General features: G+C 56.2%; 1 protein-coding gene across 1 annotated transcript in view; it reads left to right on the top strand.

Moving 5' to 3' along the window:
* Positions 1-20,566, top strand: part of TCERG1L (transcription elongation regulator 1 like) — a 194,124-nt gene extending 173,558 nt beyond the window's left edge. The window contains exons 10-12 of the mRNA XM_043597899.1: positions 11,737-11,826; positions 15,637-15,755; positions 19,754-20,566. Coding sequence (XP_043453834.1) covers positions 11,737-11,826; positions 15,637-15,755; positions 19,754-19,910 — 366 coding nt within the window. The 3' untranslated portion in view covers positions 19,911-20,566. The remainder of the gene's footprint in view (positions 1-11,736; positions 11,827-15,636; positions 15,756-19,753) is intronic.
* The last annotated feature ends 3,812 nt before the right edge of the window (positions 20,567-24,378 follow it).

Here is a 24,378-nt window from a genome sequence, read left to right as displayed (position 1 = left end):
TGGTGACGGTCACGGACACTCTGGTGGCCTTGGGAGGCCTGGCACAGGGAGCAGATTCCCTCCCTGGCCGATCGCTGTGCCCAGGCCGCCTCCTGGGCCGGCCCCTCCCAACGGCAGGTGCCGCGGGCCCTTGAGGCCGGGTGTCGGGAGACCCCACCTCCCCCGGAGCAGGAGGTCGAGCAGGGCTCCCCAGAGTGAGGCTGGCATGAGGCCCTGGCGATGCAGGGCGACTGGGGTGTGTCAGCTTTAAGTGTTACAGGTAGGAGGGAGGCGGTCCACAGCGGGGGCCTCTCTTCCTTCCAACCATGGGTTTTAACATCTGCATCACTTCATCGGTCTTGTCATTCACTTACAAATGAAATACAGCCCTTGGCCGTGAGGGCCTGGAGGGAGAAGTCGCCTCATGAAGTCAAAACCGCGGTGGGGTGTGCGAAGCCCAAACTGGCACGGATGCGAGGTGACACGGCCGTGCCGGGAGGGGGGCCGGGGGCACAGGCCCGTGGGGGCCGGCCTGTGTGCGCTGATGACGATGGGTTACTTGAACAGACACGATGTTCGAACCTGCATGTGTTGGGCTGAAATTTTATCTTCAAAAGGACGTCAGTTCCTGCCTCCCCCCGCAAACAATTTTTTCAAGACGTTGAGACCCTTTGGGGAACAAATCCTGCCGTGTGCAATGGCCCGGGGAGCAGTGGGCCCCCTGCTCCCGGCCCGGGCGGCTGCGTATCTCCCGACGGGACAGGGAGAGACCCGCTGAGCCGGGACAGCCCTCACTGGGGCCTCGTGCTGCTCTCGGCCTCGTCCTGCACTCCGCTCAGCTGGGCCCGCTGGGGACGTGGGCCTGCGGGCTGCTTCCCCTTCTTCCCGGGGGGTCCCGGAAGCTGCCAACAGCGTGTTTATGCCGTCACCGCCACCCTTGGGGCTGCTCGGGTTGTGACGGTCCGGCTGGCCTCACGGCCCAGTGTCACCACCCTGCCCCGTCTCTCCCATGCCCTGCCTGCCTTCCACTCTCGCCTCAGGTCCCCTGCCCTGCCGCCCGTCCCCTGGCTAACACAGGATGCCACATGACTCCTGTGCCCCTTCCACATTGTCCAAGCTGCTGTGAGAGGCCTCAGCTCCTGCGGGGTCGGGACTGCCTGATGCTCCCTTGGGTCCCCAGGGCCTGGTGTGCAGCAGGCGCTCAACGACCTCTCGAGATTCCCCTCAGTGTCCATGTGGACGCTATCTGGGACTGGGCTGTGATGTCGCCACACGTGCCCCCTGACCCGCTGGTCCTGGAGCCCGCCCGCCGAGCCCGTGATGAAGGGGCTTATCTCCGAAGCACCTGTCATTCCCCGTTCTGTTCTCTCCACGCGCATGGCCACCAGGCGTCTGCAGGACAGGTCTCGGCATCACTCGGGAGAAGTGATAAAGCATACTCCTCCCCCGACAGAATCGCCAGAATGGGCTGCTTCTGCTCTGGAGAGCCATAGGCGTGGACACTCCTGAGGTTTGTCTCTAGTCTCATTAGGCATTGATCAACACGGGGGTGGCTGTCTGCCCTTGTCACGCACAGAAATATATGTAATTCTTAGTGTCTGGATCGACCTGGCCAGTCTGTTCCTGTTGACCCAGCCAGCAGGAGACGTGACCCCTCTTCCCTGAGACGTGATGGCATTAGGAGCCTTTGAGAAATGGAGGCAGGAACTTATTTTATCTCGTCTGCATGTCCCCCTCTTTGTTTGGGAAGCCAACCAGCCCGGCCTCACCAGCACAGCATCAGACCGACCCCCGGGAGAGCCCAGGGCTGCCTGAGACACCTACCTGTGTTTGCTAAGCCTGCCGGCAGGCCAGGGCTGTGCAGTTTCTTGAATTTATCCCAATGGCTGTGGTCGAGCAGCTTTACTAATGAGATTTTCACTACGCTCTTGCCTCACCGAGGTGGGTGATTCCTTTCGGCCTTTGATTCGTAGATTCTTCTGCGTGAGAACCTTGTGTAGGTCGGGTAGATGCGAATCAGCAAAACAACACAGAAATGCCGAGTACCCACCCGGAGTTCTGAGTTTTCCCTGGAAAGAAGAGACCTGGGCGAAGCCTGAACCCCTGTCTTAGGAGGATTTTGCAAGAATCCCACACGCAGCTCATGAATAGAAAAGATTAATCTGAATTTACTGCTGATGTCATAAAGCAATGCCACCATTTATGGCTTTTTGACTTTATAAAATATGCCAGCATATTTTATAAGTTACTCAGTGCTCAAGAGAATTTGATAGCTAAGCCCATAAGATTTCCTGTTGCTTGAAAATGAGGCACAGAAAGGTCACTTTTTTCATGGACTGAGTGATTAATAATGTTTTTTATTGCATTTGTACAATGCTTCAGTCCAGAAATTCATGTACTTATGGAACGATGGAGCTAGGTCCTGTGGGTTTCTCGTAGTTTAACAAGGGCATGTTTGGGGTTTTTCTGTGGGGATCACAGATTGGGGAAGGGCCTGTGGCTTTGCGTGTTTGTAGTATGTATCTGACGGCTCAAGGAAGGTTTTATTTTTGTTTTGCTTTACTGTATAAAGCACAGTAGAGCCTTAAAAAAAAAGAAAAAAAAAAACACTTCAGCCTGTGAAGGGGCAGGTCTCGTCGAATAGCAGATTATTAATGTGATCCCTCCTATTCAGGCAAATGTATTAGAAACATTTTATTGAGAACATCTTCCTCCTGCAAAGTATCCCTTAGAAGTGGGTACGGCTGGGGCACCTAGCCATTAGGACGCTGGGGTTAAGTATCCGACTTCGGCTCGGGTCATGATCTCACAGCTGGTGAGTTCGAGCCCTGCATCGGGCTCTGTGTCAACAGCTGGGAGCCTGGAGCCTGCTTCAGTTGAATTTGATGAATAAACATTAAAAAAAAAAAAAGTATGGCTTTCCAAGGGCCTTTGGAGAGTCCCAGATCCTACCTTAGGGACCCCACGGCCCTGACCTGCTGTGCTCTCTGGGGTCCCTCTGTGGGTGACCCTCGGCCAGCTTCCCAGCGGTGAGTGGCCTCAGGGAGACTGGCTGGCATGGTGGCTGACTGTGGAGCTGAGCTCCGTGGAGTTGGGATCCGAGTCTGTTAGAGAAACTCACAGACCACGCGTTCACACCCACGGGCCATGCCGGTCTCTCTCTGCACTGGGTCGGCCGTCCACCATGAGGCTGTCGTACAAGGTTGCTGTAAAGTAACAGTACCGGGTGCCTTCTGGCTAACAGGGCGGCGGGGGAGGCCTTCTCCCGGCAGCAGGAAGCGCCACCTTGCTTCCCTCCCCGTGAGCCGTGTCTGGCGGCCCTTCTCTCAGACACGCACATGGCGTTGCCTCCGGACGCACGCGGGAGGGCTCCGTCATCCTCATGACCAGCGGCCGACGTAGGCGAGACGGCCCTGGAGGCGACGCGTCTCAGGTACCTGTGTGAGTCCCAGCCCGGACACCTGCGGTGTCTGCTCCTCGTGGACCTGTGGCAAGTCCGCGGACCCCACAGGGCACACGTCACACCACTAATAACACACAGTCCTGCTGCACAGTGACATGTGCATGGAAAGAAAGTTTGCAAAAAAGAATATCTAATTCACCCCAAGTCCTGTCTGTCCTAAGAGATCATTATTTTCATTGAGATACATTTCTTTCCAGTCTTTTGTTTCTAAAACTAGATTTAAAAATATCAATAATAAGTATTTTTGTCTTAGAACATAACCAGGATTGGCCTGTAGTTGAACATGGTTCAACCAAACATTCTGATGTAGTTGATTTTATGAGGTTGAACCTACTTATAAATTTGTGTACTGTTTTTCCTTTTTAAGCATTAAAATTAAAAAAAAAAAATTTTTAACGTTTATTCATTTTTGAGAGAGCATGAGCGGGGAAGGGGCAGAGAGAGAGGGAGACACAGAATCCGAAGCAGGATCCAGGCTCTGAGCCGTCAGCACAGAGCCCAACGTGGGGCTCGAACTCCTGAAACGTGAGATCATGACCTGAGCCGAAGTCGGACACTCAACCGACTGAGCCACCCAGGTGCCCCAAGCATTAACAATTTTTTAAATGTTTATTCATTTTTGAGAGAGAGAGACAGGCAGACAGACAGAGCATGAGTAGGGGAGGGGCAGAGAGAGAGGGAGACACAGAATCCGAAGCAGCCTCCAGGCTCTGAGCCGTCCGCACAGAGCCCGACACGGGGCTTGAACTCACGGACCGTGCGTGTGATCATGACCTGAGCCGAAGTCAGATGCTTAACTGACGGAGCCCCCCAGGCACCCCTTTCCAGCATTTTTAAAAAGCATTCATATAATCCTTTGGAAAACACTTGGATGAGGTCATAATATTCAATTCGTTGTCAATTCAGAAATCCTGAATTTTCATTCATTTCTTATATTCTCCAAATCTGCTGTGTCAAATAATACTCTGATGATCATATGGACTTTGTGTGCGGAATTGTTTCCTACGGGCTGCGAACATGTGGTCGATAAACCGAATTGCTCTGGGAAGAGTAGTTTGGTGGCCACGTCTGAGAGTTCCTGACACGGCGTTTCCCAGCAGCCCCAGCAGCACTGAATAGTAAGAAACGTAAATACCGTTTTCTGAATACTATAGCTCTTTGCCTGGGGTTTATGTCTTGTCTCCCTCCTGTGCTGTGGCTCCTCTTTCCGGGACTGACGGCCGTGGCCTTTGGCAATCCGGATCTTCAGATACGTGTGGTTAGCGATGAGACCCTGTTCTAATCATGAAGATGCCCTTGGGGAGGGAGGCGGACCACCCCTCTCACTGCCGGAGCAGGATTCCGCCCGTCGCTAAGGTGAAAACAACCCGCAAACGTAAATCAAATCGGCGGAGGATGTTGTGCAACCATGGCACAAAATTCTGTTTATCTGTCAGAACAGAAGAAAGAAGCTGAAGTTGCTAAAGCCCCATGAGCACTGGGAGGTGAGGGCGGGAGTCGAAGTGCCCAGAGTTCAGGGGAAGCGGGCAGACCCCTTGCTCACCTCTGGACCCACCTGTAGCTCACCTGGCTCACCTGGGCTCGTGTGGACCGCTCCCATGTCTAGGTTTAGAGATCGGACATCTCCGTGGATGATTTTCAACCTGGACGTAACCCCCACGTCCCCGTCCTACGCGGGACAAATCCCAGGCAGCCGTGGGCCTGTTCCACGTGAGTCTTCCGAGGTTGCCGGTGGGACCGGCCCTGGAGCCCGCCGTGGTCACCTGCTCATTTGTGCGGCGTCCTTGGCTTTTCTCCTCCCAGCATGCCTGCGGCTGCCCCCCAAACACACCGCCTGTACCCAGGCCTCATCCCGGCGGCCTACAGGGGTGCCCGTGCCTCCCCACCAAGGACGAGCCGAGCCGGGAGCACGCCTGTCCTTCCGGCCTCTCACGCTGCCTTTAATTGTCAGGAGCTCCGGAAGACACAGCCATGCGTTCCAGGAAATTGGGTAAAGAGGGTAATGGTGTAAGTGCTAATTACAGAGAACACTGTATTCGGTATCAGCCTGAGCCTGTGGGACGCAGCGGGAGAGGAGGGAAGAGGGAGGACGGGAACAGGGGTGGAGGGCAGCTATGCAGATTCTCGGAACCAGAACTCATCCGCATAGACCTGGTGCCACCCGGGTTTGTGGGAGATGGCTGGCGGTGGGGGGGGGGGGGCACTGCGGTGCTCAGGAGGAACCAGTCCTGGGAGGGGAGCCGTGGGCGGACTGGGTGGGGAGCTGAGCTGGGGCTGGGGGCTCCTGAGTGGCATGGACAGACTGGCAGGCACACCCCACGCAGACACAGACTAAACAAGGGGTCGCGTCTCCAGCCTCTGGTCCTGGAGGCAGAGGTCAGTGGGCTCAGGCCGGAGGGAGGTTCTTGACCCTTCTCCGGGGGCCACTGGGCCTCCGGTGTGGCTAGGCAAACACTACATCCACCTGCACCCAGTGGTCTTGGGGTGCCTGGGAGACCCCTGCACCTGCTCCCCGCCTCCCTCCATCTGGTGACAGATACCTTCTGCTGCCCCCGATGGACACTTTGGGGAACTTGCCTGAGCTCAGGGGACCAGCGATGGGCCCTGCCAGGGGCCGGGGAGCACGGCCGGTCCCCGGGGCCCAGCCCAGCCCACTGCTTAGCAGCTGCGAGAACAGGCCATACGCCTGTGAGGGGTCTCGCTCTCCTGTTTCTCTTTTCTTTGGTTTTTCACGTGACATGAGAGGAGACGTTATACAGGAGCCTCACTCACCTCTCGGCACCAAGACACCGTGTGCAGGCAGAAGCCTAAGACAAGAGTCGACTGGCCAAGCAGGTGCGGCCCGTGTCTCAGAGGCCAGTGTCCTTGTCACAGAGCTGGGAGGTGCTTGTGACAGATGCCCTTCTGCGGGGCGTGGAGGCCGTGGAAACCAGAGGGAAAAGCCACCCTACGGATGGACCGTCCACTCTCCAGGCTCCATTATCACGTTTAGGAACGCAGAGGAAGGAAAGAGTAAACACGACGTGTTTGAGAATCAAATTTGGGCAAAACCGTTGGCTTCTGAAATAAGTGCGTTTTGTGTTTGAGATGGAAATTGCCCCCGAGACCCTGAGACCACCCAGCTCCGTGTTCCTGAGCCCAGCCAACAGCCAGGGCACCCCGACAGAGCCCTCAGGAGGTGACAGGACAGTGCAGGGGGGTGGTGCTATGGACGGACAGGCGACTCAGTCACATCACCTGTTCACAGGCTCATCGTCTGCCCCACAGGGCATGAGAGGGGAGCCCCGGTGGCCCTGCCACCCCCCAATGTGCCCCGGAGCCCGCCGTCCTGCCAACTGACCCTCAAGTTCGGGGCCGGGCACGAGCCCTCCGTTTCCAGCCTTCCTTCATTTTCTGTGGTCTTTAGGGTCCCTGGTCTTGTGTGTGATCCAGTGAGTGACAAGCTCGTGAAATGGCCTTTGGCTTTGAAGATAAAAGCAGCATCTGCCTGCTTCCTTCGCGGCGTCCTGCCTGCGGGGGCCTTTCCGGTTGTGACGGCCTCCCGGGAGGCTCTTGCTGGCATATCACTTGGTGTTCCTGCCGGAACGCAATGCGAGACCCTTTTCCTCCGGTTTCAGAGGCTTTAGTGACGCTGGGGCTGAGGTCAGAAACAATCTCATCGGCGATTTTTCTTCCTCGTGCACAAGACCTTGGTCACCTTCAGGGGGCTTCTGATAGAGGGTGGGTCTCTCCTGTGCCCAGCAGGTGGAGGGGGCCGAGGAGGTCCCTCGCTCAGGGAAGATGGGCCCTGCACGGGAGCAGCTCAGAGCTTGGCTGACCAAGAAGCCGCCACGGGGGCCCTGGCTGAACGAATGGCTGGCCAGTCGGATCTCAAGAAACGGAGCCCTCGGGAGGGTGGGTGCTGGGGTCCAGGGAAAAGAGCGCTGGAGGACGGGGAGCAGTTTGGGGACCAGACCACCGTCTCCAGGCACTGCAGTGACCAGCCTCCATTTGCAGCTGGTTCCTGCAAAACACTCGGGGGTTTTCCCAGCGAGGTTGTCTTCGCGGGGAGCACGCTGACAGCGGCTGGAAGAGGGCCCGGCTCCTGCGGCCATGGTGCCAGCGTCTCCCCTGCCTCTCATCGTCCTCCCCCTGCCGCTCCCAGCAGCGACGTCTGTTGGTGCAGACGTGCCACACAGGGACACCCCCCCCCCCCCAGCCAGCCATGTGGCACCTCTGGTCCCCGCCCGGAGGTCAAGGCCTGTCCGCAGGCCATCTTACAGCTGCGTCTGCCAGTAGTGTCCTCGGCAGCGTAGACGCCAGGGAACCAACAGCAAGTCAGGACCTAGAGACGACGGGGAGGGCGCATGCCCGAGGAACTCCAGGAGTTCCTGTGCGGAACTGTGCGGAAAGAAGGCAGGGCCGTGGCCCAGCAGTCAGTGACCCGTCCAGCACGTGCCCACGACGCTGGCCGGCGATGACACCCCAGCGTGGATGAAATGGAACGTGCGCGGGGCTCAGGAGAGGCTGGCGGCAGAGTCTCCCGGTGGCCGGCACACCCAGGCTCTCAGACGTGCCTGGATCACTGTTGCTGATGGTCAGGAGCTGATCGCGGATCACGGAACATGGCCCCGTGGGGGAGACCGAATCGGCACAGAACACCGCCCGGCTGCAGAGGGATGGCAGGACTCTGCACGCGAGGGTTTAAAACTGCTGAAAAATTCCACTGTTCAAAGACGAAATCTCGGGGAAGTGCCAAAGTGTCGGGAAGTATGGGCTGGACATAAGAGAGAAACAGTCGTGTGCTGGAGTCAGTCCTGGGCCCGCCGGGTGGGCAGGATCCTGAGGCAGCCCCAAGGTCCCCACCCCCGGGTGCACCCCCGGAGTAACCCCCTCGTTTGAGACTGGGCAGGCCCGTGAATAGGGCGGTGGGCCAACCCGGACGGACATTACATGATGTAACGTAAGCCTGGGGCTCGTACAGACTCTCCTGTGGGTGTTAGAGAAGCCAGCCACTTGGCATAGGGTGGGGTGGCCTTGGGGCTGAGAATGGCTCCTGCTGGCACCCAGCAAGAGTGGGGAGACCTCCTTCCCGGCCCCATAGAATGAACTTACCTAGACGTGACCTTGGGGACGTGGGAGGCACAGGCCTAGTGAGATCAGGCTGTGTCTGCAGCGATTCTTGTATCGATCCTAACGGCAATGATCCGGGGTCCTCTGGGAACAGCTGGGTCTCACAGACAAGGCTGTGCCCCCGCAGGTGGCGAATGTTCCAACATGGCCATCCATCCGTCCCATCTGCTCTGATCCCCAGCCCTGGGTCCCACACCTGGTTGTCCCTCTCGCAACCACGGCCGCCATTCTCTGAACTTGGGCAGCACCTGTTAGCATGGCTCTCAGGTAATGTGACAACACCTGTTCTGTCACTGTGAATTACAGTCATTGTAGACGCGGCTTATCTCCTCTTAACAGATTGCAAATTCCTTTGGAGGCAACCATATACCATTAATTTTTTTTAATGATTTTATTATACGTCTAGGATCCCCCAAATTCTCATAATCCTGGTAGAGTTAGTTACATGACACCGATTCTGTGACATCCTCTGCCCTCCCTAGCGAGCTGAGAGACCGGTCCCTAGCAGGTGGACAGGAGCCTGTGTGCCTGGGCTGAGCCGAGGCGGCCCACAGTTTCTCTCCACAGCTGCCCTAACGGTGCTGTGGTCGGGAGCCAAGGAATGATGGGATCGCTCTGCCTGGATGCTTCCCCGGGAACCCTGCCCCCAATCCCTGGGGCGTGTCCACACTTTACCATGTTCTCCTTGGAAGAAGTCCCCGGGTGGAGCCTGGGTCATCCCGCCCAGTAACGGAGCTCATGAATATTAACAAGGGGTTTTGACTTTTGTTAGTAAAGGTAGAAAGCGTCGATTAAAAAAAACCCCACACGTTGTGGTGTACCAAGTAAAGCACCTGTTTATTAAAATAGTGTCTCTACCATCAACACGTCAATGTGCTCAGAGGTGAGAGGGTGAATGGGTTTTGTTTTTGTAAAGCCACCGTTAGCTTGCTGTCTCCTCTGGGCCCAGGGTTCATTCCCCGCCCGTTGGGCCGGAGTAGCCTCCCTCAAATGCGCATCACGTGTGACTGCCCGCCGTAGCTCCCCAGGTCAAGTGCAGGTCCTGCGTTAGCCTGGGACTATCCCGCCTCTCCCCGACCCCTCCCTGCCCCCCAGCGTGCTCTGCCGTTGTCACATACCCCCAGCTCACGAACACGCCTTTGCACCCCAGACAGCCCCTCCTGGACCCCCCGGCCCTTCGGGAGCCTGAGGAGCGTCCATGTTCCAGAATAGTCAGTGTTCTGGAAACTGATCCCTGGGGATGGGGATGTCCCTTCGCCGTGGCCTCTCAGTGTCGGGGAGTGTCCCTCATACGACACAGATGCCTCGCAAGGGATCATTAGCTTACTTGTCTGCCTTGCCCCAGGCCATGGGCTCTCTGATGTCAGGACCTTGACTTTCTCTGAGTCCTCAGCACGCAGCGTGGGGCCTAGGGCGTAGTCAATCCCTAGTCCATGCTTTTAAGTGGATAAATTATTGTGTACATGACTTAAACGTTTCCTTGCTCTGTCAGCGGGGAGAAGCTAGAAGCTCCGTGTCCCACGGCGGAGAACCAGGTCACGGTTTCTGATTTGTTCTCCAGCAAAAGGAACCGTGATTCTTGGAGAATCGTCTGACTCTAGGGCTGGGGCAGGAGAGACACAAGATGAGGCCAGGGCACCTTGAAGTTCCAGAAGATAAGGAAGGGCCCCCCAAAACGCTGATGGGGTACGCCAAAGGGGGGCACGCTGGAGCCAGTCGGAAAACCTCTCAGCGGCCAAAGCTGGAAGAATGTGGGCAAAAACAAAGCGTCTGGATGATATTGGGTTATAACCCAGGTTAGAAATACCCATGAGCCTGTAATGGTACAAATAAATGATGCGATAAATAAGTAAATGTGGGGGAATCGGTAAATATCCCCTTGAGAGTTCCAAATAGCTCGTATTGGGATACCCCCCCGCCAAGAGGTGGAACATAACCCGAGGAGGGGCTGCACACAGTGACTTCCCCCCCAGAAAGCACAGCGGGAAGGGGACAGAGAGTGAGTGTGTGCAGGACAGAGCTGGTGAGCACAGCCTCAGCCCAGTGGTCTGGGTCCACACCGAGTGTCGTCAGTCACCGTGACAGGAAGTACTGTGATGTGATGGATGAAGACAGCACCTTGTTCTGTGCTTTTCCCCAAAACCCAGAACCCTGGTCTAATCATCTAATTATCTAAAAGATAATCCTAATAGAGGCCATCTTACAACACTCCTGACCAGCAAAACCGTCAAGGCCAGAATAACAAGGGAAGTCGGAGAAACTCACATGACACTGTCCCGTGCTGTCCTGGGTGGGATCCTAGGCAGAAAAAGAAAACTGGGTCAAAACTAAGGAAGTCTTTTTTTCTTTGTTATTTTTTTTTTTTAATATTTATTCATCTTTAAGAGAGAGAGAGAGAGAGTGTGTGAGCAGGGGAGGGGCAGAGAGAGAGGGAGACACAGAATCCGAAGCAGGCTCCAGGCTCCGAGCTGTCCGCACAGAGCCTGATGCGGGGCTCGAACCCACGAACCACGAGATCATGACCTGAGCCAGACTCGGATGCCTAACCGACTGAGCCACCCGGGTGCCCCCAAAACTAAAGAAGTCTTAAATGTGGACTTTTGTTAACAACCGTGTAGACCAATCTGGCATCCATACTGATGTAGGATGTTCACAGTATGGGAAGCTGAGTAAGATATGTGGTCACTCTGTAATATTCTTGTTAACTTTTCTGTAAATCTAAAACTATTGTAACATGGTTTGTTTCTAAAAACATGGCCTACCTAAAAAGATTTAAATGTTGACTACAAATCAACTAAAATTGTTGCAAAGTGCAGACTATAAGCAATCGCCCTCTGTCATGGTCTGCGGGGTTCTGAAAGTTTTTACCCTTATTTCTGATTTCAAGATGTGACGTTCCAGAATGGCGTTCCAGCTGCACAGATAGAATGGGCGCTTCAGGTCAGCGGCACGTGGCCTTGGAAGAAACCCAGGGAAGAAATAGCGACATGAGTATAGAATTTAATTTCCCAGAGCTCTAGGTGCTGATTTCCTGGAACGTTGGCGTGCCTAGCGCTCTCATGCGAGGCTGCGTCGCTGAGCCCACGGCACCCCGATGCTCTTTGCCCCCATCGATGATTTCAGCGTGACCTCGGGCTCTGTGCTGGATGCTAAAAACAACTCTGTTGAATATCTTTCTTCAGGTGTCAGCGTTTTCTACCTGGGAGAAAGAATTACACAAAATCGTGTTTGATCCGCGTTACCTCCTGCTAAACTCTGAGGAGCGGAAGCAGGTAACGTGGTGGCGGGCTGGCGGGCTCTGGAGACACAGCGCGAGCAGGACACTCCTCCTGACGCTCGTGACACGCAGGCGCCTGTCGCGTTCATTTTGTCAGAGGGGAAGGGGTAGACCCGGTGGTCTCGCGTGTGAGCTTGTGCACAGCAGTGGTTACCGGTGCGGAGGACGGTCATCCCCCCTCAGTGTCTTAGCAGACCATCCGGGGGTGACCCCACAGGACAGATGAAAATGCACGTGCTGGGAACACTGACCGCACCCCAGATAGCTGTGCTAAGACTCAATTAAGCTCTTACACGATGACATTGAACGAGAGGAGGGTCCCGGAAAAACAGTAAGAGGGTGTATGAGGGAAGGGGTGGCAGGTCCAGAGGGCAGGTCCCCAGAAAGGGCAGAGGTGGGCGAGAGGCAGCTCGCCTGGAGGACACGTTAGCCTGGCCGGTCTGCGCTGGCTGGTTGTCGATACGGCTTCCAAGACGAAGCGGACGGACAGAGGGACGGGTGGGGCTGACTGCCGGCTGAGGGACTGGGCCCTGATGCACAGCCCGGCCGGGGTCCGGGGTGCCCTGGAGGTCTCTGGGGTCTCTGGTTCCTGCTCCAGTCCTGCCTCTTCTGTCTGCGTTCTTCTGAGTGTGAAATGACGCACATGGAAAGTGGGTCATCGGATCGGCCGCTGGAAACAGAGAGGGCCGGAGAGCTGTTTCGGACGTGGCCTCTGTCACCACGGCCCGCGTGCTGTCAGACAGCAGAGCCCGGGGCCCAGAGGACAGAAAGGGCAACCCCATTTCCAGCTCTGTCGTGGGTCCTGAAGTTTCCTCAAGCACACGCCGGCACGATCAGTGAAACACCGAGCGGGCGGAGCCTCGGGCTTGCGGACCCCTGCCCGTCCCGCCGATGGCAGGGCCCCGCTGGCACACGCCGGGGCTTGGGATGGTGCTGGGTCGGCCACACTGGAACACGGAACTTAGACCTTTGAGGAATTTAGAATTAATGACCTTTCTGTTGCATTGCAGCTGGCTTGTATTTTCCAGAAGGAAACATCTGAAAACGTGTGAAACGTGTTAGCTAAATGGCTCAAAAAAAAAAAAAAAAGTTACAATAGAGTCAGAGGAGTTTAGATTACGCACGCACACACACGTGTGCACACAGCCGAAGAAAACTGTAGACTGTAATCATCAGTAATATTTCGCTCTTCTGTGCGATGTTAAAGAGCGAACGGTCAGACTACTCGGCTGTGAGCACTCGTAGTCCGCTTATTTTTGTGAAGAATGCCTTACTTGGTGAAGACCCGCACGCTGGCCATCTGCGGACCGTGCTTTCGCTGATGGCGTGGTCAGCACCATCGTTGCCAGTTCAGGGGTGTTTTTAGAGACCGTTAGCCCCTTTGAAGGAAGCTGAGGAAGCCCGCCGCCCACCCCCCCCCCCCAGGATCTTACGCTTACCCCCCGCCCCCCCGCACGTGATGGGAGCACGCGACGCTCGGTGTGCTGCTGAACTGCTCTGGGGGCGTCCTGCACGAGACGCGCGTGTGAGCACCACGGGGCTGCGCGTCCCCCCCCCACCCATGGTAGCAGGTGCAGCTGTGGCCACCTGGGCTGGGATGTCCGGGCCCCCACACCTGGATGTGCGCTGTGCAGACAGATCAGGCCGGAGTGCGCTGTTTGGGGGACGCCATCAGACAGAGGAAACTTCAGGGTCACCAGCCTGCAGCGTGGCCCCGGAGGCCCCGGGAGGAAGAGCGGGAACTGGGCCTCGCTGGCTGTCGACACAGAGCAGCACCAGAGAGCCCTGGGATCAGAAACCACCCGCGACACGGGGGAAGCCGCAGCTCCTATGAGTACTGGGGCTGGAGCCGTGCCGGAGAAGGAGGCAATATCTAGGCCACCCGAAACCCCAGTGCTCCTCACAGGACCCCCCACCCCCACCCCCACCGTTGATGGCAAGCAGCCGGCTAGAACCTGTACCGGCCCCGCTGTCACATGGTGTTTCTATGGGGAAACTAGAGATCACGGTGGGCAAACCGCCAATGGCCCGTCCTCCCCAGGGGGCTGCAAAGGAGAAGCGACTGAGCCCAAACAGAGACGAGGGGTCGGGCCACGCTCGTCAGACCTGTTTCCACGGTAACAGATAGTGTTTCCTTTTCGTTATGGGAGGACACGCCATAGCGGGACAATGGCCCGTGGTCTCTCTTTTAAAAAGTCGTGCCCCACTTTGAGTGGAGCTGGTGTAATTTGTCAAAGCGGGGAGAAAGACGCCGCTACGTTAAATCATAGCGGCGTAAAGAGAGCGACAGGGCGGAGGGAGAGGCGAGAACTCGGGTTCCATGGGTGGGCGCTCAGCGGTAGGAGAAACGGGTCTCCCGCGGCCAGGCAGGGTTCTGTCCAGACTTAAAATTAGTAGAGCGGAAGCTCTGATGACGGAGCCCCCCCCTTTTATGTGGACAATAACCCTTCCTTCACCTGTTTTATTAGTTTAAGTTCTAAGAGCCGGCGAGGTTGCACACCACTTGCCTTGAAGGTGAGATAAGCCGATATAGTCCTACTTCAATATATAACCTTCTCCATGCAAGTCCTGCTCCTGAATGTTTCCTTTCCGTGCAGAGTCTTCAGGACAGGGGAGCATTGGGTGTTTATAATCCCGTAAGGCGAGTGGCCACTGAAAGGCAGTGTGAAATCCCCGTCCAAGCCGAGAGAGCCTCCTGCATTGGCCGCGTCTTCCCCGCCTCCCCCTCGGGGGCAGGAGTGCGGGAGACCCCCAGAGCGCTCGGGTCAAAGTCTAATGTCGGCAGTGGCCTTGGGTCCGGTTGGGACAGAGTTGCTGTTTATAGGCCTTCCAGGGCCACACGTGAAAATTGTATTGATCTTTTTATTCATGTGTGCGGACACTCTCAAGTCATCTCCGGTATTTTCTTTTTAATGCTCTTGAGGCTCGGATAGCATTAGGAATGAAGCAGCTGTCCCTACCTCCTTCGGGCTCTGGTTTGCAAATGGCACCTCATGCCACAACGATGCGCTGCCCCCATCCATTGACGGACTGACGGCTGCAGAGAGGGTCCTCGGTGTCGCGTCACTGTGTGGACTGTCAGCTCGCAAGGGAGAGGGTCCCGGGGCCATGATGCACCTGCCCACCAGACGATACTCGTATCCTTCAGGCTAGGGGACGGGGTTTTCCTGCTTAAAACCCACTTCTTGTCCAACTGGGTATCACGCAATGTCTGAGGGTCAGGTCTTCGCTTTGGGTCTGACCACCCAGAGGCTCCGTGACGCCCCCAGGAGAGGCTTGCCGTGTCTGCGTGACGCCCCCGCCCTGATGCCCAGACCACAAGTGGTCTTCTTAGAGACTAGAGGCTGGGGGATCAGAGATGCTGGGTTGACTTTCTTTTCCCGAGTTAAAATCACATTTGGAGGCTCAGATACCAATTGTGTCAACTGTAGGAATTGACTAGAACAAATGACAAAACCTCATGTGTTCCTGGGACGACCGGCAGCAATGTGAAGGTCAGCCAGACAGCGCGTGACCCCAGAAGCTGCTCACGGAATTCTGAAACAAGAAACAGGACCCACCCCCGCCCCCAAGTGGGGCTGATTCAGCGTTTGACCCCGAGATTCTCTTGGGAATCCAGGCTTAATTATGTAGACGCTTGGTTCAGGAGAGCCCCTCCCGGAGGGGCTGTGCCTTCCATCTTATGGAAAAGAAAGGCTTAACCACAGATGCTCGCTGTTCTTTTGTGTTGTGTTTGAGGCACAAGATTTCATTTCTGATATGCAACCTGTAATACTTTTCTGTGTGTGTATGTGTGTGTTTCAAGATATTCGAACAGTTTGTCAAGACAAGGATAAAAGAAGAATATAAGGAGAAGAAAAACAAATTGCTGCTCGCCAAAGAAGAATTCAAGAAACTTCTGGAGGAATCTAAGGTGTCACCCAGGTATGGAGACAGAAATGCCGGGTGACTTCGGGGCGGGAGACTTACCAATGACTGTAAGAGGGCTTTTAAAGTCTGTTCTGGTTAAATCGTGTAACCTACCATCGCGGAGACCTCACAAGCGTAATGGTGAAGTTGTCGGTGACTAAGCCACCAGCGCCGCCTGCCTGCGCGGCTCACGGTTCTCTCTGCTCCCCACACCCTTCCATTTTGCTGCCCTGCCTGGTTTTCCAGCGTGGCCACCCTGACTCCATGACGTAAATAACTAGTCAGTAGGTCAGCACTCAAGATGAGGGCTAACCTCGAATCTAGGGATCAGAAAGTAAGCGCACGGAACACGAACTCGGAGACTAGGCATACAGAGCCCGAACAGCGGCAGTAAAATAAACCTCACCGTTGGTTGTGGACGTCTTCCCAGTCGGCCAGGGTGGAAAGAGAGGGGACACACACCAGGGCAAATGAGCCAAGTAAATTTGCTGCCAAAGTCACCTAAAATAACCTGGCACTGTTCCCGTGAAATAAACCAATAGGAAACTGGATGTTAGAACTTAGAAGAATGCATGAACGTAAGTCTTTTTTAAAATTGGCTTCTGTGTAAAAGTGTTTATTTATTTATGAGAGAGAGAGAGAGAGAGAGAGAGAATGCAAGCAGGGGGAGGGGCAGAGAGAGAGGAGACAGAGAATCCCAAGCAGGCTCCATGCTGTTAGTGCAAACTCATAAGCTGTGAGATCATGACCTGAGCCAAAATCAAGAGTCAGACGCTTTAACTGGCCACCCAGGCACCCCTAAAATTGGCTGATATTTAAGAAGTAATGAACATTGTACTACTTTTAGAAATATAGGACTATAACTTTTATAAGCCAAAAAAATTGACTTCAGTTTATTTTTATTTGGGGTTGAGATACATCTGAATGGACGTTTATGCGTTATTATTTTTAATAATGCGGGCACTTCGGCATTTTAGTAATAATGCATAAATACAACATTATTTTTTTAAAAAAAAAAAAACATTGATGTTTGCTTTCTGTGAAGACATAGGCTCCCATGTTTTGATTGATAATTATTTAGTTCACCTGGTCAATAATTGGATGTTGGTTGTATGGTCCTTATAAAGCCTCTCCAAGTATTTAAAGGACGGATGTTTGCCGAATGGGGAAAAATGCAGCGTGAATTACCCCCATCACAAAAGGCTAATCTAGAAGAGCAAATGTTCATCTAAACGTTTGTAAATTGTGATTTCCTGTGGTTAGAGATGAGAACACTGGCATCTCTGTGTCCCCACGTGGTGACCCTAGGAGAGAGGAGTTGGTGTGCAGCCCCTGCCTCGGGGCACAGCCCCCCCACCCCTCCTCAGCCCTGCAGTGGAGTGAGGCACTGCACCTTTCTGAGCTTCCGGCATCATCTGTGGGCAGTACGGCTACAGCAGACTCCCTGGGTGGTGCAGACGCGGAAGCGAACATAGCACCTGGCAGGTAGAAGAAGCTTGGTGACAGAGATGCCTCTCATCACCATCATCACCATCATCACCATCATCACCATCATCACCAAATATTCTCAATCTGTCCATTGGTAAAATGTTAACAGGAAGTCAACACATTCCCCTTCCTGTCCTGAAGACAAAGGAGAAAATACTCACAACGCATCTGGCAATTAGGAGAAAGATCTCTCTCTCTCTCTCTCTCTCTCACACACGCACACACACACACACACACACACACAGAAGGAAAACCACTGATAGAAATCAGAAAGTTAAACTTACTTCTTCTTTAAAGGTAAATTAAACTGCCTGCTATGTTAAAAATGTGCACCGTGCTTACGTACTTTTATGATTATTAAGCCATTTTTATGTCAAAATGGCTGATTCTGCAACATCGTCAAGACTTTACGGACCACTTCACCTTCTCCCCTCACTGTTCCATAGGTTTCCTAAGAGAATACATGCAGTTCAAGTCGCTGCACACGGGTGGCCGGGTGAGCTAAGCACAGGCCATCTGAGCACCCTAGAAGCAGCCTCTCGGGGTTCAGCAGCTCCGCCAGTTACACTGTGCTCTGGCCCTGTCACCACAGCCACGGGGACGGCCAGAGCCAGCTCCCAGTCCTGCCCGGCTCTGGGGGTCCTGAGATGGGGCGAGGGGCCACGGGGGTCCTCCCCTCGGTCTGCCGCTCAGGCTGTGGGGTCTGCACTCTGTGCTTCTTCCCAAGGCCACACTGTCTGCCTCCTTTAGGTGCAGGTGGGCTGTGTCCCCAGCTGCCAGAGGGCAAAGGGGGTGCTGTGCCCGTGACTCAGGGGCTCCCCCCGGCCCACTGGAAGGCCCAGCAGAAGCCAGGATGCCCCACGGCATGGCTGGGGGGCCACAGATTTGTAATTCTCCCTCTCTTCTCAGGGACACTTCTTTTCAGAAGTGCCCCGAGCAGGACCTTGTAGACAAGATCTGTGCTCAGCCTCTGAATGGAAGATATGCAGGCTGCTATCCAGACAAGGGAAGAGAGTAGCAAGTCCCTGTGATTCTCGTCTTGGAAGGAAGGAAGGATGAGACAAGGGCCTTAGTCCTTTAGTCCATTTGGGCTCCTGTTCCCAGGAACACAAACCAGGGGCCTCAAGCAACGGATATTCCTCACAGTTCTAGAGGCTGGAAGTCCGAGATCAGTGCTCTGGCTCAGCGTCTGGTGAGCCCTTTGTGACCTAGTCACCTCCCAAAGGCCTTGACCCCCCCCCCCAACACTAGCACTGGGGGGATGCCGGGAGGTCCACCTAGGATCCTGGGGGATGTACACTTTCAGTCCAGAGAAGGAGGAAGAGGGAAGAAGGAAGGAGGGCAGCAGAGAGAAGCGCTTTCTTTCTGAGACGCGCATGAGCAGGCACAACCCCGGAGCGTGACCCAGGAGGCTGTGGGGCTGGACCAGGAAGAGGGACGCTGGTGGCGGGTGGGGATGTGTCCGGGCGCCTGACAGCCATGTCAGTGCAGCCCTCCTGTTACATTATAATCCTTTGATACAAGAGTGAAATGTCTGCAGCGGAGTATGAAGTCCTCCACAAGGAGAAGCGGGAGGACTTTGGATCCCCGGACCGAGCTCCCGTAGCCCCGCGGGCCTGTTCCCGGCTGCCAGCTCGGGCCTGGGAGGGGGAGGCTGTGGGGACCGGTGCTCGCGAAGGTGCCATTTGTCCCTGCAAGGGGCTTACCCACTTGCCCTTTGAGCCGCCCAGACCCTGCGTCGGACTCCCCGGCCCATTCAGTTGACCTTGGGTTCTTCCACACGCCGGCCACTGCCGCCAGGCGTCCGGGACCTTTGGCGGGAAACAACACGGATCGCAGAACCTCCGGTGGAGCGGGGGGCGGGGAGGAGTAGATGGCACAGTTGGGCTTACCACGGTTGTGGCTGTTGTTGACAAGGGCTGCGAGGGACCCCGTCTGTAGGGTGAGTTTCCTCAAAAAAGACACGCGGAGCCCGGCTGCCAGTGACGAGAGCAGACGTAAGGGACAGCGTGCCAGGCAGAGGGGCTGCCTGAGTGGCCTGTGGCAGCCAGGACATCCTAAGAGGGGACAGGAGGGGACCCGTGTGGCCAAAGCAGTGGTGGACGTAGGTGGCAGTTGAGAGCTCCGAGTGAGGGAGGCTGAAGAAGCCGGAGAGTCTGGGCTCATCTCCAGAGGCTGGGGAGAGGTAGCCATGCGGGTATTCAGTGGGGTCAGGATCCCAAGGGCCCCCGCGGGGAGTGGCACCCAGCACGGGAGTAGCTGGGGCAGGTGTGGGATGCCCATTTCCTGCCCCAAACCCTGCTCCTGTCCCCTGACCTGCCCCAGATCCCACCCCTGTCCCCCGACCTGCCCCAAGTGCCGCCCCTGTCCCCGACCTTCCCCATGTCCTCTCCCTGTGGCCCGAGGACAGCTAGATCGGGCGGTAGCGGCTGTCCACCTCTGGAGGTGATGCCAGCCTGCGGGGGTCAGGAGGTGCGGAAACCGCTCCCGGGCAGACAGGTCTCAGGAAAGTTCCTGTTTTTCAGAACCACGTTTAAGGAGTTTGCGGAGAAGTACGGCCGGGACCAGAGGTTTCGTCTTGTTCAAAGAAAGAAGGACCAGGAGCATTTTTTCAACCAATTCATACTTATTCTTAAGAAACGGGACAAGGAAAACCGACTCCGGCTGCGGAAGATGAGATGAACGTGTGAGAGGCGCAGTGGGACAGGTGCGGAGCGGAGGGTGCCGCGCGGGGCTGCGCGCACTTCTCGGAGGATTACTGTTTCATATTGAAGCTCTCTTTTGTACGGCGTTCCGAGTCTGATGCGTTTCTAATTGCCATGGTAGGTCGCTCCCTTAATTGTTTAATTACGCAGAGTACTTGTAATATATACAAATCATAAACCCACCGCAGGTTTGTAGCTCAGCAGAAATATCTATATCCCTCTCAAGGTGTTTTCATGAGTTGATCTGAGTACCTGAAACTTTTCTCCAAACCTTTGTGTGTTCCCTGGGTTCTGAGCCCCGTGGCACGGGGGCTCCTTCCGAGTGCTGGGTGTCCGTCCGGTGTCCCGAGTAGTAGCAATAGCATCATCATCACCAGTCATAGCGACGACCCTGAGCGCCTCCACACGTGGACCCCGGACCCCCGCAGCAGTCCGAGGGGGCGCCGGGCCCCAGACAGGGCGGCCGCGACGTCTGTCGGGGGTCCTACTCAAAATGGGATTATTTTGTACAAAATCATCATACGAATAGTTGAGTTATTTTTATTGTATGCCCAGTTTGCATGAGATTTTTCTCATCATCTTTGTATAAAAAGAATTTTAAATTTTTTTTAATTAATAAATATTTTAAACCAGTGTGTTTTGGTGGTAAGATTTCCACTGCGATCTCCAGCGGCAAAACAGTGTTTCAACTGAAGACAGTCTGTTTTGAAAGATTCCTAACAGTGTTTGTGAACGCACACAAGGGCTGAGTGAGCACAAACAAAAATCCTGCCTTTCAACCTGCCCGCTCTGGGTGGAGCGATGGTGGCTAAAACCCAGCCAGCTAATTAACCGCGTTCTCTAAATTGTTGCCTGTTTATTTCGCGGCTTACGGGGCCTCTCTTCAGATACGCTGCCACTGCCCCAGGGCACAGCGACACCTCCTCCTCGCCTCCCCGGTCCCTCTTCAGTGCAGTGAACACGGCTCTCTGCCACGCGTATTAGGACGTAATTGGGCGGGTTTCTCTCTTCTTTGGGGTAAGCCCTGGTCTCAGCACCAGTGTTGTGAGGCTAGCTTCTGGGTTAGATCTGGGTTCTGGGGCCATCACTTGGGTTCAGGCAGCAGCCAGTGGGGTTGGGCATCGGGGCAGGGGCCAGGAGGCAGACCTTCCGGTAAGGGTCCAATCTGGAGTAGAAACCACTTTGTAAACTGAACAGAGAAATTTAATGGAAAGAGTTATCACATATAAAGGCATTCGGGTAATGAGGCTGGTGGGTCCGGGTGACCGCCAAAGAACGCACAGACGACAGCCACAGGAGCAGACGTGACCCCCAGGGCTCAGAGAAGCCCCCACGGAAGGAGCCCCCTGACCCGTGCAGAGATGGGGACCTCCCTGGAGAAGGCGCGGCCGTGGCTCTGGGAGCGCCGGGACCCCGCCGTCTAAGATGCCGGGAAAGTGGCTCGTGTGGCGGGTCTGGTGGCATACCCTCGCCCAACAGCACCCGGAGAGACGGCGGGCTGGGGGAGGCGGCCGGCGGTGCGGGCCTCGGGACGCGGAGCCGGGACAGAGACGGAACCCCCGGCAACCCCTGAGGTTCGCACAAGCCAGCGGCCCTCCTGCCATCTGTCCCGTCCACTGGAAAGCCAGCTGACTGGCTGCTTGCCCCGAGAGAGGCCGGCTGCCTGGCCACAAGATCCCACGTGACTGCACCCGCGTTGTCAGCGTGAAGTGTGACCTGACCCCTTCGGCGTGCAGCCGGACGTACGGGGCAGCGTTTAACCTCAGATGGAGAGGCCAGCGGCAGGGCTGAGCCTGAGTGGTTCTGGAAGACCTCGGTGGACCCCTGCTCCCCTGGCTGCTGCCTCCCCCCCGGTCAGGTCCTTGCCGTCCGTCAGCTGAGGAGGAAGGGGCAGGCCCAGAGTAGGGGTCACACGTCCTGCTGTGCTGGCCTCAGCCCCCACCCCCAGGTCAGGAGTGGCCCCGAGGGCAGGTGAAGGAAGTCCCCACGGGGGAGCATCAGGCTAGACCGAACGGCAGTTCTGTAAACTTGCCTGGGAGACGAGAGAGGGCCCGGGGCATGCGTCTACACTGATTTGGGGGCTGGCTGAACCGCCGGCTGGTTGGGGGTCTACAAGGCGCAAGGCTGGGATGGGGGCGATGAGGTGAGGGGAGCGCGGTGGGCGCAGCACCGGGAGTTCGCACGTCCCGCGCTCTTTGTACGAAGCTCCGAGACCGGGTCACCAGGTGGGCGGTCCTGGGCGTGTGGGCCCGTCGGCCAGTGTCTCCCTCCCCACTGTTCCTGGTCTGTGTCCACCGACCCAGACCCCTGTTCCGGGTTGGTCCCATGAATCCGCCCATTTGGTTTTGGTTTTGTTTTTTTAACGTTTATTCATTTTTTGAGAGACAGAGACAGAGCGTGAGTGGGGGAGGGGCGGAGACACAGGGAGACACAGAATCCGAATCGGGCTCCAGGCTCTAAGCGGTCAGCACGGAGCCCGACGCGGGGCTCGAACCCACGAACTGTGAGATCGTGACCTGACCCGAAGTCGGATGCTTAACCCACTGAGCCACCCAGGCGCCCCCAGATCCCCCCATTGTTCCGGGGAGCAACTCCCCCTCAAAAAAGCGAATCTCAGATGCTCCTCCCCTTCCCCTAGTTACCACCCACGCTCTTACAGAATGGCTGCTGGGCCACACGGCTTCCCACACAGTGTGGTCTTGACCAGGAAATGCATTTTAAGGGACAGTCATTGCAACAATAGGTTCACGCCCAGGACCCGCGGGCACCTCCCCCCCCCCCCCCGAACCCTCACGCCCAGGCCCCACGGGCACCCCCATGAACCCTCAGGCCCAGAAGCAGCTGGCTGGTCCCGTGCTGGGACGGCCTGCTGAAGGCACAGTACATCTACGGGGCGAGGTCGGGCGAGGTCGGGTAGGGTCCTGCGAGGGTCACCTGTTGGCCTTAAACCAGCAGCTGGCATATGTCGCCGTCTCCCTGGAATCACAGGGCAAGACACCGGCCCCCAAAAAGGGGAGATGGGAGCGACCCTTCTCTCATTATGCCGCCCGATAACCTTCATCCCTGCAACCCGGGCTTAGTGGATTTGGAGAACCCGTGGCCCAAGTGCAGCATCCACCATCTGGATGCGATTTGAAGCCGGGCCCCTGGCCCTTCTGACGCCTCGTGGCGCGGAAACATCGAGTGGAGAAGACGGTGGCTACGCTTGCTGGGCAGTTATCCCAGTTGCCGAGGGCAAGTTATGTCTCCCGTATCCCGTGGGACAGGGACAGTGTCCGGGGCCAGAGGGCTCAGCGGGCGCCGGGGGTACCAGTCAGCACACAGCTGGGCCTGCCAGACGCTGAGGGCCTGTGGGGAGCAGACTGGGGTCTGAGGTGCCGCGAGGGGCGAGGGGCACCGCAGGGTCGGCTGAAGGTGCGATCGCCATCTGGGCTCCGCGGCCGTCTGCAGAAGCAGAGGCTGGAGGGCCACGCTTTCCCATTAAGTTGTCTCTCCCTTCTTTGCCCCTACTGTTTCCTGGTCGGGGACTACTGTGGGTTTCGGACACGTGACTGATTTCATTCGCCTCGCCCCACCAACGTGTGGGAACTGGGTCGGTTGTCTGCCACGCTGAGGCCACAGCGTTGTCTACACCCACGGCAGCGAGCGCCTCGCGGGGCCCGGCGGCGGACTCGCTGCCTGAGCTCCTCCCCCCTGCCCGGTGGCCCCGGAGCCTCCCCACCACAACCTCTGGCCTTCGGTGCTTCCGCGTGGGCAGCAGCGGATTTGGAGTACTTGCTCGGCCCGGTTGGGGGCCTCCTGGGGCCCCGGCTCCGGTGAGGACCGCGTCCTGCTCCCTCAGGCCCACAGCAGGACAGTCCCTGCGAAGGCTGGTCCCGGGCACCCGGCCGCGCGTGCTGACCATAGCTGCTCCCGCGCCCCTAACGGCCCTTCTGTTAAGCCCTGCTCAGTCATTCCTGCTGCGGGCCATCTGTTTGCTGTCAGCACGACTTAATCACCACCATCATCACACTCCAAGGGTAGTTATCCGAGGCTCACGACGACACAGAACTACTCCAGAAACCATGTTAGTGGGAGGACATAGGAGATCACACAAGCCCAGACTTTGTGCTGGAAGGAGGTGGAAAACATCCATGACGTTAGCACCTAGAAACACACAGGCACCTCCTGGCCCCTATGGGAAGTTCCAGATGCTTCTGGTTTTCACCCAGACGTTTGGGAACTTTCACTTTCGTTCCTCTGACCGTGATTTTGAATCTCGGAAAATGAGATTATTGAAGGTCGTAGACAGATAGTCTATTGACATCCATGTTTATGCTCACGTCTGTCTAGCTGTCAGTCATCATGTGGTTGGAGATGAAAGGTCAACTCTGGCGCAATCAGGGAAACCCTCAGGGAGAAGAAGGGGAACCAGCTTGAGAAAAAGCTGCTCCCTAGGTGTCTGG

This window comes from Prionailurus bengalensis, chromosome D2, assembly GCF_016509475.1.
Source record: "Prionailurus bengalensis isolate Pbe53 chromosome D2, Fcat_Pben_1.1_paternal_pri, whole genome shotgun sequence".
Lineage (NCBI taxonomy): Eukaryota > Metazoa > Chordata > Mammalia > Carnivora > Felidae > Prionailurus > Prionailurus bengalensis.
The sequence above is the reverse complement of the archived record's forward strand: the minus strand, read 5'-3'. Positions and strand labels throughout refer to the sequence as shown.